The following is a 25,720-nucleotide window of genomic DNA, read 5'->3' on the forward strand; positions in this document are numbered from 1 at the left end:
GTCTGCATAGCTCTCAACTGTGGGCCTATCCTCTTTGTAGCCAGAGGTGTGCCTATCATGTTTTGTCTGTCCACCACACAGGTCCTGTGTCAGATATTTCACTGGCAGTGTGTGTTGAGTGCTATCGGTGCATGGCTACATCCATTTCTGTTTCTAACCTCAATTCCCTGACTAAGGGTATGTTACAGACTATCCTGTAACACCAGCAACTTGCTTAGTGTATGGCAACAGTTTTCCACATATGTGCCTGTGTTCTAGCCTCTGTCCTCCACCTACATACCAAGCTTTGAACATATGACATCCTGTTGGAGGTTGTTCTTTAGTGGGCTGTGAGTATATCATGCTGCCATTGCTGCCATCAGTCTACTGCTGTTGTATCCCCAACACATACAGTGGGGCTGGGGCCATATATGTGTGGGTGTCACCTACATAATACATGTGTTCCCTTATGCACTCCAGGGGCCAGTGTATGTAACATTGGTATATGGTCCTGTTTTATTGAGTCTAGGGGGGAGCACCATAAATGACACAGGCTGTTACAAAATGTGGGTGTATCAGGGGTGAGCTACCTTAAGGTATCTGGATGTACAGTACCGTATACTTCACCTATATTTACATTACTTACATAAATTGGGTTAATGCAAGCCTACTGCTTCCTGCCATGCAGACTGTTCTGTTTGTCAGTGTGCTTGTGATGGTGTCAGTTATGCCTTGTTATGTACCAGTTACAACCCATTTGGTCACCTGACATCTTTACCACCTTGTGGTTTTGTACAGAGTGTAGATAGAGGCTGCTGAACTATACACCTGCATTACATACTGTTGATTGTTTGATAACCTGCGGCCCAGTCTGTCTTCACTATTGTACAGTTTGAAGGGGTTGGCCTGGACAGCAACAGTTGTGAACCTTTCCAGACTACTGTATTAGTATAACTATTTCACAGTTGCATTACTCTGTTTATATGGATTTCAGTGTCTGAACAGCAATATGACATGGCATATAGAACTGTAATACTACATGATTAAAGGTTTTCCATTTCTGCAAACCTGTGTGTGGTGTTTTTTCCTATCTCTGTGGGTATATGTTGCAGGCAATGACTGTCATTTGTATGGGTGGCCCATGCAGTCTCCAGTTGTTCAGGTGTTAACTGTAGGCATAGTGGCTGTTCCATATTGTGTGCACCTTCTACATATGTATCTTACTGTACATATATCTGCATGTGTATGTGTAGTCACATGTGTATATATATATATATATATATATATATATATATATATATATATATATATGCATATCTGTCTGTGTAGATGTATCCTGGGGATGTTGATAGCTTCCACATTTTACATTTCCTATGGGAGGCAGACTGTACTGCATGATATGGTACCAATACCAGCCTGACATCATACAGGTGGGATGTAGTTCTGTTAACATCTTGTGTCCATGTTGTGTCAGGTCCTGGTTATGGTAGTGTATCGCAGGGTGGACGTGTTTGGCTTTGGGGGGGGGATGCCTATCCGTACAAGACGTATAGTGTGTGGAGCCTGTCAACCCCATTATCGGTGCATGTAGACATATGTGTTTTTATTAATCTACCATCGCTATCTACAGATGTATGGCCATATAAACCTAAATATATATATATATATATATATATATATATATATATATATATCTGCTTACATATATATAAAACTATGTCCGTATATACCTACATAGATATATACCTGTGTACTCATATGCAACTTGCTGTGTATATGTAGACATATAGATGTAGACACATATATGTGTCGATGTAGGCATTTGCATGTATATATGTTCATATATATTAATATATATGTATATATGTTTAGAAATATATATATATATATATATATCTACATATATAGATATTGTAATTACTTATATGCGTATGCCTACATTATGTCCTTATGTCTCAAAGTTTTTTAAATTTTTTCATGTATTAGTTTACGTGTTTTGGAAAATCTTTTATATATTCTATGGAGTGTTCAAAGTCATTTTATGGATGTTTTAAGTTATTTTATGCATTTATATTCTTGTAGTGAGCTTTTTTTCTGTTCTTTTTCTGTTCTTTGCAGTTTGCTATGCCTTTAAATAGAGGTTTGTGTTGGATCATCTTCTTGATAGGTTAATTATTTAATTGTCTCAGTGTGCTTTTAATATATAACTAGTTTGTGTTAGGAGGTTTGTTTCATGGATCTGAAGAAGCTGATACAGTGAAAGTGCTTATCCGTTTGTTCTTGTCTGCAATAAACTACGTGGATTTTACATCTTGGATTGTTATCTTCTGTTATTTTCTCACTCTCACTCCTGCTCAGTACTTGGTTGTTTTACAAAATTTTTTATATTTCTCTGAGCAGGGGTGTTTACCTGTGAAGCAGCAATTTGTCAGACTTTCTTACATATATAGATATGTTGTATCTGTTTAGATATTAATATATTTCTACACACATGCATCTATATGTTGGTATACATTTTCTGTAATGTTACATGACTGGACTGGATGATATGTGTCTGAAAACATGAGGTTTATTTATATCTGGCATGGCTTAGTGGTAAATCACTTTGTCAATGGTGTGTAGGGTTGTGGGTTGGGGCCTTGCAGGAGCTGTTTATTTTGTTGCTGGGCAGAACACGGCCCGTTGGATACAGAGTGATTAATGCACTTTAAAGCAGTTGTAAGCAGGTTTGCATGGGTTTGCATGGAGCTAAGCACTGCTAACTTCCAGTTACAGTGTCTTACACTCAGCTTCTGTATTGCTTAACCTGTGTAGGCATTGCTTACCACCACTTAATTAGGCTTAAACCCAGTTACCGCTGCTTAAAAGTGCTTACTCCCACTTACCCCATGCTAATTTCTTTAAAAGAAAAGAAAAAAGGGGATGATAGGAAAGTTTTGAAAAAAGTGGCACAAAGAGGTAAAGATAGTGGGGAAAATAGCCAGGGATGTGCAAGAAGGGTGTAGGGAAAGTCCATAGCTGCCTATTTCTTGTAGCTGTGCATATACAGTGAATTTGGAGGTAGATCTGGACACTCAAACCCCTGGGTGGGGGTGAGGACAACAATAATTCATTGTGATGCCAATTAGACCAGATTACATGTGTCCAGTGGACACGTGTTCAAAATGGACAGCTATGTATGGGGCGAGATTTTTTTGTGGGAACAGATTGCCCTTTTTTTTCTTTTTCAGGTGAGAGTGGGATGTTGGGGAGGGGTAGTATGTATATTTGGGGAGGTAGGTTGGGTAGGTTAACAGACAAGACAAACAAGACACATACAGGGGTGATATATGACACATGTAGGGGGTAAGCACCTTGGACGGGGAGGGGTGTTTGGAAGTCGCAAGCCCATGAGCCCCCAAATGGAAACAGTGGGACTGAGGTTCCCACTCATGGGCAGTCACCACTGCACCTTCATGGCCCCAAGGGTGGCTGTGCTGGTGGCTGGTAGGAGGGGTAGACTCACCCTCCATTTGCGCCATGTGGCCCTCAAGCTGGAGTAGCTGGTCTAGAAACTCCCTCTTGAGCTCCCTACACACCACAGCCTGTCCCTGACAGCGGGTGACAGGTACCTCTCCGCCCCTGCTCTCAGGGGGGCCAAGCCCCATCCCCTGCAGCAGTTCCACCCAAAGGTGGTGCACGGCTAACAGAGGAGGAGGATCCAGGCTGGGCACCAGATGTGCTGGTGCCCGGTTTCATGGCCAGCTGAGGTGGGACAGGTGGTTCCGCTGGGACCAGCCTTCCCATATGAGCTATGGTGTCGCAGTTTTAAGAAAGATATCAGTTAGTCATAGTCAACAACATTCAGGATTAGTTATAACAGCATGCATAGGTATTCCCATTAACCCAAGACACCAGTTCACAACAGTTGCAGAGCAAACAGAACACATGCATATATGGGACAACAGTGGCCATTACAACAGCATGCAGGTTTCATTGATGGTAACAGGCCACCAATATGGGAGTATTTTAACATGGCACATGTATAGAACCAAAGTGAATATTTATAACCCAATAGGACATAGGTCCCAACAAAACTTTGGAATGTACATGTACCCATTGAGGTGTGTAATAAGGTTATTGTTGCACATATGGAAGGGGTGAGAGAGAGAGGTCAATTAACAACTAATATATCCCTGTAGATTTCACAACTTTCTTAGTCACTGCAGTGATCTGTCCCTTACATGTATTATTACACTACCCAATGTCCTTACTTTGTACAATGGTATGTTTGTAGATTAGTATATGCGTGGACTGTGTCTTACGTATAGTCTACACCTCTTACCTGTTATACCTGTTGAGAAAATCATTGTTAACACTACCTGACAATTTCTACACATACTCCCAAATTCCATGCTTGTAGACAAGTATATAAGTGGCCTGTGTTGTACCTACAGTTTACACCTCTTACCTGTTGTAGCTGTGGAGAAAATCTTTGTTAACACTGACAAATTCTACACATACTCCCAGATTCCATGTTACTGTTATACACATACCTAACAATCTGTTATTGCACACACTCTGGTTAAGGTGTGACAGGATGTAGGTGTTAATGTGACATATATTGCGAATTGCTGTCATAAACTTTGGGTGAGATGTTACAATGACAGGTTTGTTTCCATATACATTATCTTTTTATGTTCAGGTCTGACTATCCATTATATGTCAATATAAGCTGCCTACATTTCTTGGATCATTGCACTGATTTGTCAGGGGGAACAGGTTACCGTGCAGTAAATTTGGGCCATTTATCTGGACATGCTGGACAGATCAAAACAGTTGAGGGGTATGACTATACATACAGCTTACTACCCGAAAATTCTGCCACAATCTGTACAGTTGATTGTTATGATTATGCTTACAGCATACTATCTGAACATTCTAGCAAAGTCTGTACAGTTGTTGGGTGTAATTATGCATACAGCCTTCTATCTGAACATTCTCGCAAACTCTGTACAGTTGTGGGGTATGATTATGCCTACAGCTTACTTCCACTCCTGGGATTCAAACCCCTGTTGTGTGTGGTAAAAATATTACAGTCAACATCACAGTACACTGTGCTATCAGGCAATTGGTGCAAAGCATTCCAAAGGTTTCTGTCTAAGTCTTCCTCAGTTGTTCTATAAGCCTGACCTCTTGGGACTACCAACATTGTTATACTGACCTTCCTACACATTTTACCTGTGTTCAACAATGTGGGTAACACTGCTTAATACAACAGTACTATTTATAGAATGCAACACTACAACAAGCACTCCAGGGGTTATATTTTTATTCACAAGATATTACACCTTTATTTCCACTCAACCTATATGACAGTCTTCCTGCCATATTGTCTGGTTTATTCAGTACATCTCAAAACACAATACATTTTTATACTGGTACAACACTTTCCAGAACTGTTATATTTATTTGTTATGACAGTACATGCAGAAATATTACCAACCTGCCTCGCAACGCAGCCTTTGAAGCCTAGCAACAAAGGCTTGCTGGTTCGCAGCCCACTCATCTACAGCTGTCAGAGAAATACAGTGATATCTAACCATTACCTATCCATAGTATACACAAGCTAGGCAATCATTATCTACCTAGTAGAATGGGAACTTACTCAGTGCTGGGGCATCGTCCATCTGCCGTGCTTCTTGGATCCACTGGTCCAAGAAATCACCCCTCTGCCACTTCAGGTCAGCATGGTGATGCCTGACATGCTCACCTATCCAGAGGATACCAGTGGCACTGCTGAGGTCACGGGCGAGACTGTCCCATGCCTCCACTTTATACTGAGAGCCCTGGTACTGGCCCTGCAGTAGTCTCTTCTCATGGTGTTTTACCAGGAGTCATACCATGAATCTGGACTCCTGGGTGCCCCAGCACTGTGCTCTAAATCAAGTGCCTTCCCCAACTCCAGCCATTCTGTGTCAGTAGACAGCTGCAACCAGTTATGGGAATTATTGGTGCCTGTGGGGTTTAAATATGCCCACTTTCCCGCACTTTCCCGTGATTGGATGGTTTTGAAAAGGCTAAGCTATGGGCACACCTGTTTACCTAATATTGGCATTGCTTAAAGGAGCATACCACTGGGACGATTGAGTTAGCCGGCCTATACATTGCTTACCCCAACTAAACTGAGCTGTGCAATGCTTAGCATTGCTTAATATTTAATATGCATTATGTTTTCTGTTTGACATTGATTTATTATTTGTTACATGTTACATATGTGTCTGGTATCCGTGATTCATGCATACATACACCGTATGGGGTCCTGGGGACTTCAACACTTTCTTACAATAACACCTCACATCTGGCCTTACTGCAGTACTCCAGTTCACATATTTATGTTACGTAGCAGGTTATACAACATCACACTGTATATAGATTCCTTTCACATGTTCAGTTTGATTTTCCTATGATGAGGATTTGTTTGTTGAAACCTCAGTTTTATGTACTGCTATGATGGCTTAGTGGTTAACTACTGTGACTGTAATATACAGAGTCTTGGGTTCAAGACTTGCAGAGGTTATTTTATTTGTTTCTGGGCGGAACATGGGCCATTTGATACAGAGTGGTTAAGGCACTTTAAAGCAGTTGTAAGCGGGTTTGCACAGCTTTGCATGGAGCTAAGCAGTACTTACGTCTGGTTACAGTTTCTTACACCCAGTTAGCTTCTACTTTGCTTAATCTGTGTAGGCAATGCTTACACCCATGCAAATGCACTTAGACACACTTACTAGTGCTTACATATGCTTACTACTGATTATTTGTGCTTAAACCTGCTTAGTAATGCCTTATTCATTATGACACTGACAGTACTGCAGTACTCTATTTCATAAATATATGTTTTTTAGTGGGTTTTGCAACACATATATTGGTTATAACGTGCTTTGCCATGTAAAATAGACCGTGCTGCAGTGGGACTCAAACCAGGAATGCTTGCTCATTAGGCGAATGCTCTGCCCAGTACACTATTGCTGCGCTGCTTCATTTGCGTATATCTTCCTTGTTATCCTCTTCAGCCTTTTAAGCTGCAATAACTGTAGGTAAGCAATGGGCACACTCACGCACCTACGGTTAGCTGTACTGGGATTTTAAGAAAGAAATAAAAGTTTTTCTTCTTTTAATTATATGCACTGTTGCTGTTGTACATATGGGGGACTGTTGGTGGGGATATGAGGACACCTATGAGTGTTCTCGCTCATTTCTTAACACCTTCTGCTGTTCTACATTGTAGGGGTGTGTTTATTCTGAGAGCTCTGCTCTCAGACATGCCCCCTACAGTCAGTCGTACATGCTCCATGTAAGTCTGGGAGCTTGGGCAGCTCACCTTCATTATTATGCATGGCAGACTGCCGTCCTGTTCCTACACAGGCACTTCCGTGCAGGACTAAGTTAGTCCTGCACAGAAGATTAGTGAATCTGGGGGCATGTATCTCTCTAGTTTTTACATATAATACTGCTCAGGCTAAAGTGTCTAAAGTTGTTTGGGTCTGATGTAACTCTCCCCTACTCTTTTTGTGTCTCTACTGTCCATTAGCTTGATACTATAAATTATGGATATACCCTCATATTAACATTTTGTTTACACTATTGATAGGGATTTAGTTAAATTTCCTTTCTTTCTTTCTGAACAGGAAACCACCTGCTATGTTGTCTTGTTCCATTGAATCTGACATTTTAATATTATTTGTGGTAGCATTTCTAATATCTGAGGTTATGTAGATCAGACAGTGATGGCTGCAGTCATTGGCCCTGCCATTGACTAAAATATTAACCTTTGTTTGCAAAGGATACTCTCTTAACTGCACCAATTTACTGCTTTTCATTTTTCTATACTCTGTATCTAAATGTCCAGAAATGTAATTATTCTTACTTTTTTTTTTTACTTTTACTGTGTTTATTACTTGGTACCATTGATTTCTGCAGGTTGACAGTCTCTTTTCTATAATTACAAACTTTGTTATGGGTCTAGATTAGGCTGATGTGGCCAAAACCCTTTTCTTGTGGTGGGGTAATGTTCTGCTGTTTCATGACATTTTATGCCATTTTTTTAAACATCCTGCAGCAAGACTTGATTGTTTTTTAAACATCCTTCACAAAAACTTGATTTTGATAACTATATGGCTTTTCTACTACCAGATATTGTTTATGAACTATTTATAGCAGACAAATATAACATCTGTATGGCTTTCAGGTCTTGTGGTCTCCTTTTGTCTTATGATAATACAGATTTCAGACAGCACTTCCACAATGGATGATTTTTTTTACATAGCTTCCACTGGTTTATTGGGGCTCTATTACCCAGACAATAGGTACTTGATTTGATTTATCCAGGATCTCCATTGTTCATAGGTCTCTGGTGCCTTTACAAGCCTAGCCCATAGGATTACCCTGGCATTGTGCCACTCGACCTTAGTTCCCAGTGCCTCTGTCAAGTAGAGTCACTGGAGTGATCCCTGGGGTGAATCTTCTGTTTCCCATCCACTCATCAAGATTTGTCTTGAAGAGGGCCAGTGAGGTGCTCTGCTTGACATGTATGGGAAGTCTATTTCATAGCATGGCCAGTCTCTGGGTTATGAATATGTCCCTCCAGCATGTTCTGTTGAGTGTAGAAATGAGGTTGAGGTCTTTGGAGCATGTGGTGCGGAGGGATTGAGATTTCATTAGATGTAGAATTTCTAACAGAGCAGGGTCAGACATGGCTTTGTAAGTCAAGCAGAGATTGCCTCTAAGTAGGCAATAAGAGACAGAGAATAGTTGGAGTTTTTGAGTCTCTCCATATAGGAGAAGTGTTTAAGGCCTAGGATCCTCTTTGTGAGGTACTTTTGCTGCCTCTTCAGTTGTTGCAGGTGTCAAATGAGGTACATGTCAAGTGGGGCATTGTACTCTATGATTGGCCTAATGAGGGAAGAGCAGAGGGAGGTAATGACCTCTTTCTTCCTGGATACAAAACCCTTAGTAATGAGATGTGCCACATATTTATTTATTAATTTATTGACATTTGTTAACCAGGTTGGTGCAACTGGGCTTGTGGCCCATTTTCTGTGGAGACCTGAGGAGAAAAGCTCCATTCACTAACAGTTTAGAGTAGTTACAATATTACAGCAAAAATATAATGCATGCACAACAGAGATACACCCAACGTTTCTACAAAGAAATCATATAATACATATTTACATAAGAATTCTGTCCAGCTGCATTATTGATTGAGTTAAATAAATATTAGCACAGTGAGGTTCAAGATGAAATGGGATGGGTTATTTAGATGTGTCTAAGTGATATGGGGAGCTTAGGTTGTATCTTGACAAGGCAACTTTTGGAATTCAGTAGAAAAAAGTTTGAGTTTGTTTTTAAAGTGTGAAGGGTGGGTGATGGAATGTATGTTTAGGGGAAGTTTGTTCCAAGCATGGGCAACAGAGTATTTATATAGAAGTTTGCCAACTGTTTTCTTGGGTTGGTAGGTGCCTAGTAGTTGCTAATTGGAGATATAGAGGGTCCAGGGTTTGGAATAAATAAAGACAAAGGAAGAGAGAGCTGGGCAGGATAAAGGTTTGTAAAGAATATAGTGTAGCATTTGAAACTCTGATAGCAGAAGTTGTTGAGGTAGTTCAAGCTATTGAAGAGAGTTTAGGGTGAGGCAGTGATGTGTATTGTATGGGAAGTTAGTGATAAATATAGCTATCTTGTGGTAAGTTTGTTGCAGTTTGTTCAAGGTTGTGGCTTTAATGTTGGTAAGAACTGGGGAAGCATATATTAAGGAGGGGGAGAAGGAGTGCATGTGCAAGGGAGAGTAGGGCATTAGGGGTAAGAAGTATTTTGTTACAATGCAGTAAACCTAGTCTCTGATGTGTTTTTTTTTATACATTGGAGTATGTGAAGGTTGAATTTGTGTTCATCATCAATGATGACTCCAAGGAGTTCTGTGTGGGTTTCAGGTTGGATTATTGTATTGTTAGAGGATGTAATAGTAAAGGTGGAGTTATGGTGAGTAAGAGAACTGGGGGAGAAAGAACAAGAGTTTGGTCTTCTTAGAGTTAAGGATGAGTAGATTATCAAGATGGAACCTTGTGGTACTCCAGCTGGGACAGGAATGAAAGAAGAGAAGGATGCGAGCCATTTAACAGATTGCTGTCTACCGGGTAGGTAACTAGAGAACCAGGAAGGGAGGTGGATGGTAGGTTAAGATTAGCCAGTTTAGATGGCAGTAGGGAGTGGGAGACTGTATCAAAAGCATTGTAAAGGTCTAGGAAGAGGCAGGATATGTGTTTATTATCTTGGGCCTCAGCAATGGTATGAGTGAAAGATAGGAGGGCAGTAGTTGTGCTGCGTTTATGACGAAAGCCATGCATGAGAGTGAGAAGGTTATGTTGGAGGAGGTAGTTAAGAAGCTGAGTGAATGTATTTTTCAAGAATCCTAGAGAGGGGGGATAGGATGGTGATGGGTCGGTAGTTAGATGGGTCAGTGGAGTTTCCTCCTTTATGCAGAGGGATAGTAAAGAAAGATTTCCAAAGGGTAGGAACTGTAAATTCTTGAATAGATCTATTGATTAGAATAGATACAGGATAGGCAATGGATTCAGCAGCAAGTTTGAGGAAGGTAGGAGGTAGATTGTCAGTTGAGGCAGAGCAGGGTTTGAGCTTTAGGAGAAGAATTTTGATGTAGGAAGTTGAAACAAGGTGAAAGGAGAATAGACTTTTGTTTGGAGAGTTGGGAGGGGTTGTCAGAGATGTTGTACTACAGTTGGAAGGTATGAGTGTTTGAATGGTGTCAGTAAAGTGTTTATTGAGAAGGGTAGCGGTTTGCTGAGGGGGTGTGTTAGGGTAAGGGCAGGGGTTTGAGGGGCAGCCAGGAGAAAGAGTTCTCTTGAGAGTGGACCAAAACCTTCGAGGGCTGTATTTTCTATTGAGCTGAGCAGAGTTATAGTAGGTGTATTTCTTTGTAATATTCCTTAGGTGTCTGTATTTGTGTAGTAGGGATAGTTCTTTTGTTTTGATCCAGGCTTTCCAAGTGCTATCTCTTTTGTGCATAAGGGACCTAGTTTCTTTGGAGAACCAGGGAGCATAATTTGATTTAATCCTAATCTCTCTAGAGGGAGCCAGGGAGTTTAGGGTATTCAGGAAGATGGTATTGAACATGCTGACTGCATCATTGAGAGGGACTTGTTTAAGGGTGGACCAGTCTGTACTGTCAAGAATGGCGTTGATTTGGGATATATTAAAGTTAGAGAGTTTTTGACAGTCTCTGTAAAGGTGAGGTTTGGGAGGTAGGGTGTCTTAGGATAGCGGTGGGGAGGTGATCACTAAGGGAGTCAGGTGAGGTAGTGGGGCTGTGATTGAGCTGGGGGGAGTTAGTAAGAATCCAGCCAATTATGGAGCCGGATGTTGAGTTTTTATGGAGGTGGGTAGAGGAAGATATCAGTTGATGGAAACCATGTAGGCTGATACTGAGTGGTGGTGCAGTGGTGCAGCGGTTAATGCTGTCGCCTCACAGCAAGAGGTTCTCTGGTTCGATTCTCGGCCAGCGGGCCTTCTGTGTGGAGTTTGCATGTTCTCCCTGCGTTCGTGTGGGTTTCCTCTGGGTACTCCGGTTTCCTCCCACATTCTAAAGACATGCGTCTGGAGCATTTCTCCCCGGGCCTCTGCTGAAAACAGGATCTGAGGAACCTAGTCGGACTTTCCCGGTCAACAAAATGTTAAATAAATAGAAAAAATAAATGAGTTGAGGAAAGTCAGTTGTAAGTTTGGACCAGTCTAAGTTGACCATCACCTAAGATGAGGGTTTCATAAGGTATATTGTGGGAAACCAGGAAAGGATGTTCTCTAGGATGGACAAATTATTCCCAGGGGGGAGGTAGATGGAGGGAATAGTAAATTTCTTGAATAGAAGGACTTTCTGACCACAGTGACAATGTGGTGGTCAAAAGAGAGGCTGCTGTCAACCTGTGGTCCCAGATCTCTTATAATACCTCCTGTGTTAAGTTGACTACCACTGATGTGGTAATTCATGGGAACCAGGTTTTTCCCACAGGGGATGACAACACATTTTTTGGTACTGAGTTTAAGGCCATGGTACTGACACCAGTCGTTGGTCTCAGTGAATCCTATGTGTTGGATGTCAACATCACTTGGGGAGTTAATAATAGCTTCCAACTTGCAATTGTCTGTGAACTTTGTCAGTCAGATTCCCTTCATGTTGGTCTGGACTTCAGAGAAGTAGATAACAAACAGGAGAGGACCCAGGACCGAACCTGTGGGACTTCACTCATGATTGGTTGGCAGTCTGACTTGGAGTCAGCTACTTTCACACTGTGAGTTCTATCGGTGAGCCAGTTTGCAACCCACCTAGTGATATAGGGGTTGATGCCTAGCTTAGTGAGTTTTTCTATGATTCCTGAGTGGGGAATGGTATCAAAGGCCAGGTAGGCTGTATGAACCACCTTGCCTTCATCCACAGCTCTGGTGACTGACTCAGAAAAGTCAACCAAGTTGAGCAGGCATGATCTACCCTTCACAAAACCAAACTGTGTGGGATCCAGAGTTTGATGATTCCCTATACCCTTGTTTATTAGGTCCATGATGATGCATTCCATAGCTTTGCATATCAGACTCATCAGGATAATGGGGTGATAGTTCCCAGGGTCTGTAGTCACTCCTCCATTGTGGAGAGGGATGACTGTAGCAGTGCGCCATTCAGTAGGGACAAAGCCTGAGGTGAGGCTGTGTTTGAACAGAGCACACAATTGTGGTGCCAGTTCACTCTATAGTTCATGTAGAGCACAGCCACGGATATTGTCAGGTCCCATAGAAGCTGTATTCTTGCCCTTGGACAGTGCTGTTTTAACCTGTGCAGCAGTAATACTGGGTGCCTGTCAATCTACTGGTATTGTGGTTGGTCCTTGGGAGGGAGAGAGGGGTAAAGTTCGCAATTAATCTGTCGGCCAGTATATTGGCAATATCTGTTGGCTTGGTATAGGAGGTACCATTGTGCAGTAGCTCAGACCAAATCTGGGTATTGCTGTGGAGATTTTTTACATAACTATAGAAGGCCTTGTGGTTGTCTTTACTATCTGCTGCAATTCTGTTTTCATAGCTAGCTTTAGAGGATTTGATGAGGGATCTCAACTTATTGTTGAGGCTGATAAGGGAGATTTTCCAGTCTTAGGACTCACCTTATTTTGCATCAGTTTCCTCCTTCTGTTGTAGAGTTTGTTTATGGCAGGGGACCACCAGATCCGCTTCCTTTTTTTGGAAGAGAGCGTCTTGGTTCTATCGGGCATGGCGAGATCCATGCATTTGTGTATGTGTTTGTACAGAGCATTGATGTATGATTTGGCAGTCCTGCAGCTATTCTCCATTTGCATGGGTGATGTGAAGTTAGCCACCTCTGTTTTTAGGAGCCCAGAGTTAGCTTTGGAGAACATTTTCATGGTGGTTACCTTTGCGGTGGGGAGTGGGGTGGGACTGATGTGGATTTCCAAGGTGATTAGTTTGTGGTTGGATATAACCAGGGAGGAGTTGACTACTGGTGTAGAGCAACAGTTGCTCATGTTAGTAATAACCAGGTCAAGGATGTTGCTACCTCTAGTGGGGGTAAGAACGATCTGGTCCAGGGCATTGGAATTAATGAATTCCAGGAAATGTTGTGCTAGATTAATAAGCTAGTAAAAGTGCAGGAGAGGAGAGAACTAGCAGATCTAAGAGAAAAATTGAAGAGCAGACTTTGGCACTGCTAAGAATCTTACAAACAGTCCTGGATACAGCAAATCTGTATCTGGACTAGACTAGTTAATGGAAAGGTGGGAAACGTGGGCTTTTAAACCAGAAAGTTGAAAGAGATGGAAAAACTGCCCAAACTGCCAATAAACTACAATTTCTGAGCCAGAAACCACTCCTCTTGTGGTAGATAGGCTACCTAGTGCTTAGAAGGCTTCCCTCAACACAGAAAGGCTTGGGGGGCTCAGAAGCTTACATGCAGTCTTGGATACAACAAATCTGTATCTGGAATAGACTAGTTACAGGAAAGGGCGGGAAAGCGCAAACACAGGCTTTTAAACCAGATAGTTGAAAGAGATGGAAAAACTGCCCAAATGGTCAATAAATTAAAATGTCTGGGCCAGAAACCATTGTATTTTTTTACCTGATTGCAATGCTTTATCTAATTTGTTTCAGTGTTTTTGAGAGGATGGATTTTTAACTGAGCAGTGTATTAATTTACATCCTGAGCTCACATAGTCTTGGAAGGTGCTATGTCTGTCCTTTTGCAATATTTGATGATTTGATTGATTTGATGGTATATTACTCATTCTTTCATATTGTGGGCTAGGTCATTATTTTTTATTCAAGGACCTGTTTCAGACAATTGACCTCTTATGCTCTCACAGACTTTCTCAAAATACTTTCTACTCTTGCAGATGATATTATATTTTAAATAGTGCAGAGCAAGATGCTGGAAGTGACTTGGTACAAAGGACTATGATCATGAAGAGGTGCCTAAATTGGTGAGCAGATGTCACCCTTGGGTGAAATGCCATGCTAATGTAATGCTAATAGGGCTCTGATGTACTCAATGCACTAACTGTTCACACAGGACTGATAATAAGGACTTCTGCAACCCTACTCTCTTTAAAGCACTTCCCGAAAATATAAGTGAGCAATATATTAACATGCATATTCTGTTATAAGAGAATACCAGCCAAGCTCCCCTAGCGCTTAACTGGGATCTTGGCTACTGTACCTCCAGACTGAGTTAGAAACTGCTGTAGAAATGTCAGTGGTCATACCATGGGCACAAGGAAGAATAGCAAGGTAGTGGTCATATAACCCCCCAGCTGGCCATTCAGTAACTAGGATTGTTAATCACACCTGATGGCATAGGGAGACAATTTGTATGTGCCAAGAGACCAGATATACATGGAAGAATTTTATTATGTATCTTAGATGTTTAGTAATGCATAGGTCTAACAATGTAATGTACTTCCTTAAGTGAAAACAGCCTTAACATTCTTTAATTCACAAGCTGTCTGGACTAAATGCTTTGTCATCTAAACTAGTTGCTGCAGTGAAAAGAACAAACTCTGATGTTGCATAAAAACAGATTTAATGTACTGTCACATGACATATTCATGTCAATGAAATAAGCAGACTTTTTTCTTGTCATCTTATAAAAGAAATTAAAAGACGCATATCCATTACAATGGTGCAGTTCATAAGTGTGTTTTGACCTTACCCTGCAGCAATAATTTTTGAAAAGGAATCTGCTCTAATCACTCGGCCATCAACATCCAGAGCAAGAAATGAGGGAGCCCAAGGCTGTAATGAAAAAGAGTCAATAATTAAAAGGGCGACTTGCAGGTAATCTCAAATAAAATTCAGACAGATAAGTGCTATACATGATTAGTTAATGAGCAGGTTTCCAGTATGAATAAGACACTAGCAAAAATGTTTTTTTTTTATTTTTACATCTGAAGTCTTTGGACACCAACCTAATCAAAGATATAGCCATTTGGTGGAATATAAATTAATTACATGGAAATTACAGATCAAATGAGATATATGCTACACTCTGATTAATGTCTGCCTATAGAAAGAAGAGGAGCTGTAAAGCAGAGTGTCACAGGCAGCATCATTCATCAGGACAAAACTGAGTCTACAAAAGATGAATACACCCAACTCTGACCTGGAAACTAGGAGCACATTTACACATTCAAATCTCCATCTAGATCGAATTACCTCATTACCATTAAAAGCTCAGTTTATTGTAAGAAGTGATACCTGCGTGAGGTAACTCTATTACAATATTTTATTAATCTAACTCTACAAAAACTATACATTTTATTTTTGTTTTGGGGGAATTTAGCACATGCTAGAGAATATTGGCTTTAAGTGTTTGCTGCTTAAATTGCACCTGTAGTATAAATTCACAAGTTATTCATTTCAACTATTTTCCAAGATGCTACCAAAGCTTTATTTTGCAATGCAGAATAATTCCATATCTTTAATATTCATATATTATGTAGCCAGAAAAACAAGAAAAAACGTAAAACATATTGCACATGAGCACAGATTAGAGGATTCAGCAGGTGAGGCTACAAATGTCATACATCTACTTTCGAATTACAGTTATAGCTGAGTGTTGTTCAAATGTATGTAAGTTATTTAACAGCTAAGTGGCCTGGAAAATATCTGTGTATCTATATGTTTCTATACCTATATCTATATATGTATCTATCTATCTATGTATGTATCTACATCTATATATATATATATGTATCTACATCTATATATATATATATATATATATATATATATATATATATATATATATATATATATATATATATATATACATATATATACAAAATGATCTGCTTCTATGTCTGTGTTCATGTGCATATACACACACCCATGCACATGCACACACACGCACACGCACACACACACGCACACACACACACACACACACACACACACACACACACACACACACACACACATATACATATCGATCCATCCATTCATCCATCCATCCACAACTCCTTGTTCCCATTTTTGCACATGAAGTTGTGTGTCACTTCAGCCAAGGTTTAAACTGCTGGATGACTAGCCCTGCCAGGGTAGTTCTTGCACACCACACTCACATGCACACTCATGCCTATGGCCAATTCAGTGTGTCCAATCAACCTACTGCATGTCTTTGGAATGTGGGAAGAAACCAGAGTACCCAGAGGAAACCCATGCAAATACAAGGAGGACAAGCATCCCAGCCAAGAATCAAACAGGGAAACCTCTTGCTGTAAGGTGCCAACGCTATCCGCTGTGCCACTAGGCTGCCCATATATAGACAGATACTGATGTATATATTTATCTGTATATGGGGGTCAACTCAGAATGAGTGAATAACCCATATATCGACATTCGCATTATTGACAGCAGAAGGTTGACTTTGCAAGCATCAGCACCTTACTATGTATGTGCCGAGCAAGAATCTTGACCCATGTAGAACAAAACTTTAACAAATACCATAAAACATCATTTTTGCAGGGGGGCAAGACCTTCTGCCCCCCCTTGTTGAGAGTCCCCCTACCCCCTTCTAATTATACATACTAATGCTGAGATCACAACATCCGGGGGAAAGCTTGTACACCTGTCGACCATATGTGTAGTCGACTACGCAAAAATAAACCAGCACAAAATAATCAAAAGTCAAACTGAAAGAAAAACACTAAAGTCCAGAAGTAGATGCTTAGCTAACTTTAATGGCTAACAGGTCAAGCCACCTCACCAGCAAACCAGGTTTTGCCTTAGTGTCATCAGTGCACTATCTTACTTAAACAGAATATACATATCTCATAGAAAAATGTTTGTTAGTTAATATTTTATGCTAATTCTATTAGAAATCATGTCTGGCACCCTCCTAAATCACCTCCCACCTTTAAAGATAGACAAAAGTAGTGGTTTCATTACAGAATCAGTGATAAAGACTATATAACAAGCATTTTTGCATAAGCTACATATGGTCACTATCTGAGCATGTGCAGTTTGTAACCTTGCATAATATACAGTTATGAAGCTCACTTATAGTGGTCCAGCACCCTATACAAGTCCTTTTCATTAATCATAATAATGGTTTTAAATAATATGCATTATTTTAATGGTATTCTTTAAAGCCGCACTACCACATGTGTCCAGTGCAACCATGCAGCTCTGTTTCACAGTTAGAGATTTGTTAAGGAAATATAATAATGCTATGTAACACCAGTTTGTATTAGATACTGGGTAACTTTTGCAAAATATGATGCTGTGAAGCCATGTAAACCCCTTAAAAGTTCATGTGCTTAGTTTTACAGACCCCACAATAGTTCTGTGAACAGAGCAATAACACATATTGAGTCTGTGCGAGATGTTAGCATGTATATTGTGTTGACAAAACAGACCTCTCAACTGCCCCAATTTTGGATGGACATTCCTATTTTCAGACCCAATTTATGCACACACATGATGTACCTATTTTTGAAAGTATGTCCCTGTTTTTAGGCTTGATTTACCCCTTCACACAATTTATTGAATCCAACCATCACAAGTGATTTTGAAGCTTAGTTTCAGAGCAAAAATAAGTGCCCTTGTGTTGTAGAATTTTGCAATACAGTTCATTAACACCTATTTTTATACAGTCTGTTTGAAAATATGCTTATATTTTTCCATCATTTTTCTGTCTCTCTCCCCATTTTAATATGTGTTTTTTAATACTATCCCACATTCCTTCAGGAAGTGGGAAGAGTTTTGTGCTATTTGTTATTCAGATTTTATGGTAATTAGATGTGCAGAATTTTTAGTATGATGGACTTACTTTTCAAGGGCATTTAAACCTATTTTCAGTGGTTGCAGATTAAGTAGTTTAGGCAAAATGGGAACTTTGTGGTACTGCAAAACAGCACTGGTGAAGATTATATTTTCCCACTCAAGTAGCACAAAAGACTGGGGAACAGCAGTGCACATAAAATACATAACTGCAGTTTTATTAGTATTTATCTGTTTTGTTAACTGGATTGTCCATGTGGGCAGTGGCTGTTGGTGACTTCAAAGTGGGGGGATTCTGGAAGAAGCAACTGAATGGAAAAAGCTAACTGCAAAGGGACAAGTCTATATTGAGGTAGGAAGCAGATCTCAATTTCTTAGCTCACAAATCAGTGGCAAAGCTAAAAAATAAATAGAGACAAAGGCCCAAATTAGGGACAAATTTTAAATACTGTTCTTATATACATAGGAAGTTGCTTAAATAATATGTTTTACATTAGCATGCGTTTTCTGACAGATATGAAGTCTGAAGCTTAAAATTCTGTCATTGCTTTAGTGAGTGCAATCCTCAATAATTTCCCAGAAACTACAAATTTCATGAGGATCAGAGCAAAAATATGAGGTAAAATCATTCTGCAAAATCAGGGATGATTGATAGATATGGACAAATGGGTATAATTTTACCAACATAAGTTGTGTACTACAGCACATGATGAATATGCTTTTAACAGTCATCTTTATTTTTAGAGTCTATACCATAACTAGTCTGAGAAAGAGATTTCATGTAAAACATATGAGGCTATTGCATAAGTTTCTCTAAAACACAATGAAACCCATCTCCTACAAACCCACAAATGCTTTGCCCTGTATGCATGAAAATAGAGTACAAAATATGTTGTAAACACTTACTCTCTACCCTCGTGTGAGTTCTGTGCAATGACAATGAACAAAAGCAAAAATAAGGGGGCAGCCCCCCACTCACCCCCTCACTTTCAATGAAAAAACACATACATTCAAGAACCTTTGTTAGTTTTACTGAAATAATAATAATAGTAATCTTTGTCAGTAAAAGCAGTTTCCCTCAAAAAAAAAAGACTACAGAAGGAGAGAGTCCAAATTCATTCCTGAAAAAAAAAAAAAAAAAAAAAACCAGAAGTCATATCACTCCTTTCTCACATAATATGATCTTTCTGCTCATTTCTTCCTCAGCTCTTCCCTTTTACCTTCTTCGTCCTCTTCTCTACCCCCCTCTGTTTCCCACTCTGTGAATATCGCCTTGCTGCTCTACTCTGTTTTCCTTTCTTACTCAGTACTACACTGCGTCTCTGCTCTTCCTTTTCTCATCACTGCTGCCACTTTATCACTGTGACTGAAATGCTTTTCATGACCTCATATGTACTCCAATCTTAAAACAGTACATTTTTCATATTACCATTTTACTTCTTGTGTATAATCTAATTTGATAGTAATAGTAGTTTCCTTCCTATTTGTACCAGCTTTCCTACATTGCATCCCTTGTACTCTGTACATATACATACTTAATTAAATTAACAATGTTCTAATTTTTTAAACTGCATCATTTATATCAAACAAGTGTACTTGCCATGTATTGTTAAATTGTTGGATGTCTTATATTTTACTGAATAACCTTTTATGTGGAACTTTTCTCCCTGGATATTGAATGAAAATGGATTTCATAATCCACTTTCCCTTTTAATTTACTAACTAATTAACTAACTAAAAGTAGGGGTTATGAGGGATTTGTTCCCTGCAAAACAAACAAACAAAACAACTTTTTCAATGTTTAACAGCAACTTTTACAGTTTGCTGTTATTTCTTGTGAACTGAAGTTATTTTTGTTTTCAATTTCAGGACTTGTACTGAGTCTCAAACTTTCAATGGGCACCCATGTAGACTCCACACAGAAGTCAGACCAGATGAGAACTGAACTGAAGAAGTATGCACTGTAAAGCATTAACGATAACCTCTGTGCCAGTAAAGTACTGATAACTTTAGGCTTCTCTCATTGGAAATTAGAACAATAGCTGTGAATGCACTCTAAATGCAGCTTAAGGGTTTCAAAGACATGCCTTGGTCCACTTCCAAAAAACAAGTTTTATAATATATATGACAATGTGAAGTAGTGCCATCTATGACAGAGAGAGTAGGGGAGTGCATGTGCAACATATGCCAGCATAGCTAGCTGGAGTTTTGTAAAGAATTGTATGTCATTTGTATATCAAAGTGATTTGTATAGATGCTTGTATTAAAAATGTATTTGTAAAGCTGCTTGTGTTAAAAATGTACCAACAGTGGGTCCTGCTGGACAGAAAAGAAATATACATTTATATCATACTGTACTGTTGTAAGTGAGGAAATGTATATATAGTAATAGGGTTGCTGGAAGGGCAGGGGCTAAGCTCAGGAAAATTACCAGAAATTGAATATCTTGGTTTAGGCCATAAAGATTTTATCTCACAGGCCTGAATGCAACCAGAGACACAATGTCTAGGAAACGCCAGCTTCTTAGTGTCCTTAGTGGTGCACTAATTGTTACCTGGGGTGCCACAGAATGGCTGCTTAGTTTCTACAGGAGGGATGAAAGGGCTGGAATTGTTTTACAGTCTCCAGATGCTTTAGCAAAGCCATAGGTATGTATTTTGACACATCTGTGCTAGATCCTGGTTCAGCTTTTAGTCAATGGAGATAGTGTGGGAACCACAAAATCAGGTGACCAGATGTGATGTCATTCCATAGCCAGCACTGAAATTGTATTTAGATATTAGTGAGAGATGTAATAGTGACACTCAGCACTCTTTTATTGGAACTGGCAACAAAGGCACTCATCAATGTTATCTTGCCTTGCTCTAGCACGTAAGTAGGGAACAGCAATTCTTCAGTCAATTAGAAATACAGTGAGACTAGTTAAATATTGTTTTTCTGTATCTGTCTGAATCTTTCCATCTGTGCTGTTTTTATATTTCCTGTAAACTGAAATGCTGGTGTTTATTGTAGCTAGATATTAAATATTTTCATGTTTTCTATTTTATTATTTATTATTAAATATGCTGAAACCTTTCATTGTGGCCGGTCTTTTAGAAAGCATTTTAACCCTTGAGAGCTATTGCGTTTATTTAGTGGCACTGTGGGCTTCATGCTCCTGAAAGTCTTGCTGCTTGGTTAACATTACCAGTTGTATAAGTATTAGTTTTACTAAAAGTAATTGGCTACCCTGGAAGAGCATTAAAGCAGCTGGCTGGTGGCAATGAATCTACCTTATAGTCTAGGCAGAGGTGGCAGAACTGGTAAATCTGTGCCAGCCTTTCCCAGGTGTGTGTGTGTGTGTGTGTGTGTGTGTGTGTGTGTGTGTGTGTGTGAAAATTAAATCTCAAAGAGTGTGTGTGTGTCATCTACATAGAACAGGGACACAGAGCACTGATTTCTGCAAAGAGAAAAGTGGACTCTTATTTTGGGGCCTGGAGAGGAAAACCCAGCCCCTGCACTGAAGTGTGCTCCCTCTGTGCTCTTAAGGGAAATTGTACTTAGTGCAGAGAGCTGCATCTGAAAATACTGTGTGTATCCATTTTTGTTCTAAGTGAATGTCCCCTACCAGTGTCAGTGGTGAGGATTGGGGATCCTTGATTACTGGCCCAGGGGAAGGATGGCACAATATACATGAAACATTCTGCAGAAATCTGTAGATTGTGAATGCAGGCAAGTGTTGAGATAGCTAAGCATGGTGCAAGTCTTTATTCACCAAAGTCAATGTATCCGCATGCATTTTGTATTTCTTATACCCCCCCATTCACAAAGGTTTTAAAATATTTATTGCATTACAATGCATTCAGATTGAAAGCATGGAGAAATCCTTGATTTTCTGTACTCTAAATAGACTTATTTTAAAATTTGCAGACACATTTTATTTAATTTCCAGAAATATACATTAGCCAGCTATTTGAAATACTTTCATGAAATACAAAAACAGGACTTTTTAAGTATTGAAAACTGGCAATATTGAAAAAATGCACTTGCCGGAATCAGCAGAAGCTTGTAACCTACATCACTCTCAAAAGCTTTCCTACCAAATTCTTATCTCTGCCTTTCATTTGATCCTACTGTATACATTAAACAAACCTCTTGTGGACAAACTATCCTTCTTGACTGACCCCCCCCTTGCTCTTCACGTCCTTCTCACCTACCTCCATTTCTCTCCTCCTTCACCTTCTCATAAGTTGTGCACTGAATGTATTCCCATCTAATATCTAGTTTTATATTCTACCTATATAACTTAATACTTTCTCCCTGAATTGTCCTAGCTGAATATCGATGCCAGAATGTATTTAATCTCTGGGTTTGTTAGTCTTGTGTTCATATTATGTAATGCATTTTTTTTATTATTTACTGTAGCTTAGTTTTGTGTTCTACATTCATTCTGTAACCGTGAAGCTTTTCTCCCCAAGCCTCTGCTGAAAAGGGGCATTGGCTCAGTCGGACTAACCCAGTCAACAAATCTCAAACAAATAAATAAATAAATAAATACATTTGAACAATGCAGGTAATACAGTAACTGTACACAGAGAAGCCATATTGTACACCACCACAAAAGGGTACAGATCACATACCATCTCATTGTAATACCACTGTGGTAAATATAGACATTAGTCTCTTGAAGAAGAGTTTTTTTGTTTGCAGTATATTAACTTTTGCCCACATTACATAGACTGGCTTATAGTTAATTGCTGTACTGCAACAAGTCTCCATACAACAGTCAGTAGACATCTTTACAATGCAGCATTATGACAAGTCTGTGTATCACATTATGGTATCCAGTCTCACAGAGTGATATTCATGTACCTGTCAGCATATTAAGCACTGAGGCTCAGTGTCATATCACAGCAGCCAGTCCCACAGAGTTCCCATTCACACTAATCCCAATATTGAAGCAAGTCTCTATGCCACAACATGGCAGTTGGACCAACATCGGTCCATTCACATCATTGTCATTATTAAGCATTGGCAGTATTCTCACATTATTGTCAGTATTTAGCACTGGCAGTACTCTCACATTACTGTCAGTATTATGCACTGTCAGTACTCTCACATTACTGTCAGTATTAAGCACTGGCAGTACTCTCACATTACTGTCAGTATTATGCACTGCCAGTATTCTCACATTACTGTCAGTATTATGCTCTACCAGAACTCTCACATTACTTTCAGTACTATGCACTGACAGTACTCTCACATTACTGTCAGTATTAAGCATGGGCAGTGCATTTTCCAGCATGGCAACTGGTCCTACAGACGTCTGTTCACATCAGCACCAACAACCATTAACCACAATCAGGCAGTATAAACCAACACATTGTGGTACTGGTATTTCTGTTAGCAGAGTATCAAGTCAGAAGTTGAGAAATTACATTTCTATTTAAGGTAAGAAACACAGATCAGGCATGTCTCATTAGAAAAGATTGGTATGAGAATAATTCTGATTTTACACACCTTACCTACCCAGTTCCTGTTATGATCATAAGCTGAGTGGCTCTTGATGCATCCACCCTTTAAATTGGTTAAACCTCAGTTATCTTCCCTTTCATATCTCCTCATCTACTAGCTTTGCACAATGCCAACATCTTTATAAACACCCTTTCCAGTAAATTGAAACAACATGCTAATATCATTACTTTCTGTTTTCTCAAAATAGGTGCAATCAGATAAAACACACAGCATTTGTCTAAACTTTCCATTTTGGTAGCCCTTTATCAATGATAAAATAAGGTTTTGATCAGCAGCAATGATTTATTTAAATTATATCTTGCATAGAAAGGCTCTTACTTTAGATTAGGTATGGATGCATATCATGAACTTTCAAAGACCTGATCAACAGCAGTTACTTAAGCCATTTAATAACTGCCTAATGCTCACAGAAAATACATTTCTTTTTGGCATTGTTGAAATATTTGCAAGGAGTGTAAGTATATCCAGAACATTTAGGCTAAATTGTCAGCAGTTGCCCCACAAACACTGTTTCACTTTATATAAAAAATAGCAGACTCTCACACACACACACACACACACACACACACACACACACACACACACACACACACACACACACACACACACACACACACACACACTTTTACAGATGCAGACGTTCTGAAGACTACACTAAGTTCATAAGTTCATGTTACAGTATTTCTGTCTGAAGGCTGTCAGAGAATGTTGATTTCCCCAAAATTTGGATCATATGCCAATATTCTGACACACTTCTATAATCTATGCTTAGAGAGAGATAATAGTTCAGACATTGTAATATTCGAGGGTCATCTGTTGCACAGGCTAGGCACTTTCTGAGTTATGTATGAGCCTCTTGTTGTAGTTTTGTATGTTTTTATCTTATTAATTCTGATAGGCTTCACCTGTGCTTCAAGACAGCATAAGCTCAGACATACAAAATATTACACAGTTCTTTCAGTAAATAAGTAACTTAAGCATACTTAATCACAGTACAACAGCAGTGAAGAGACACCATAACAAAAAAATTATATGGAGGTAAAAATATATGAAGTCAGAGTTGCAAATCCATAGGTAGATACTGTGACTGAGCAACCACAAAAACATTCCAGTAGTCTGTGATTCCACTGTGAAAAAGAGAAAAAAACAGACATAAATGTTAAAGGGCTTTGTAAGGAACTGTTGGGAGTACCTTGCCTGCTTGAGGCTGAAATTGGTGATACCTCAGTTAGGTCAAAAAGGATGCAGTGAACAATTAAAAAAAGCCTTGGATATGCAAAAGGGAGATTATCAAACTGAATACTCTTTTCAGCCATGGCCCAGGCATATACAATAAAAGCAAAGAAGACAACATATAATGAACACAACAAATGGAATAAATGTTACAACATTTGTAACACTGAGGTAGAAAGTAAATAAACAAAATGCATTAATGTATACTATGAACCAAAGTTTACTAAAAAGTTTACTATTCTGTTAAATTAGTTTTGATTATTCAAACTACAATTTCCATCCAGAATTCATATTCATGTTAATAAGCTTATGACAGAATTCTTATTTTTATGTAAAATAACAATGATTTATATAAACAAATCATATAAAATCACATGAAAGAGGTGGCATTGCTTTTCCATGTAGAGAAGCATATATCACTGGTTTATAGCTTTACATGTATACTCTTCTAGACTGCATACATATTATTCTAGATGGAAAGAAATTTATCTTATGTGCTAAAGTTTAAAATTAAACACTCTCAAATTCCATCTGCTATTAATAACATTATCGTAGCCTTATACAGGTTTCTCCAACACAGTTTTAAGTATTGAAGGGTTCTACTTATTTAAATCAGGAAAAATTTTCACGTAAAGTACCCATCAATTAATATTTGTTGTTTCCT

At 39.2% G+C, this 25,720-nt stretch overlaps 1 protein-coding gene across 1 annotated transcript in view; it reads right to left on the reverse strand.

Moving 5' to 3' along the window:
- The window catches only part of LOC122792865 (kynurenine/alpha-aminoadipate aminotransferase, mitochondrial-like), a 430,097-nt gene that overhangs the window by 329,018 nt on the left and 75,359 nt on the right, over positions 1 to 25,720 (reverse strand). Inside the window, exon 7 of the mRNA XM_044060424.1 lies at positions 15,239 to 15,321. Coding sequence (XP_043916359.1) covers positions 15,239 to 15,321 — 83 coding nt within the window. The remainder of the gene's footprint in view (positions 1 to 15,238; positions 15,322 to 25,720) is intronic.

This window comes from Protopterus annectens, chromosome 2.part0 (assembly GCF_019279795.1).
Source record: "Protopterus annectens isolate FY-2018-M chromosome 2.part0, PAN1.0, whole genome shotgun sequence".
In the NCBI taxonomy this organism is placed as follows: domain Eukaryota; kingdom Metazoa; phylum Chordata; order Ceratodontiformes; family Protopteridae; genus Protopterus; species Protopterus annectens.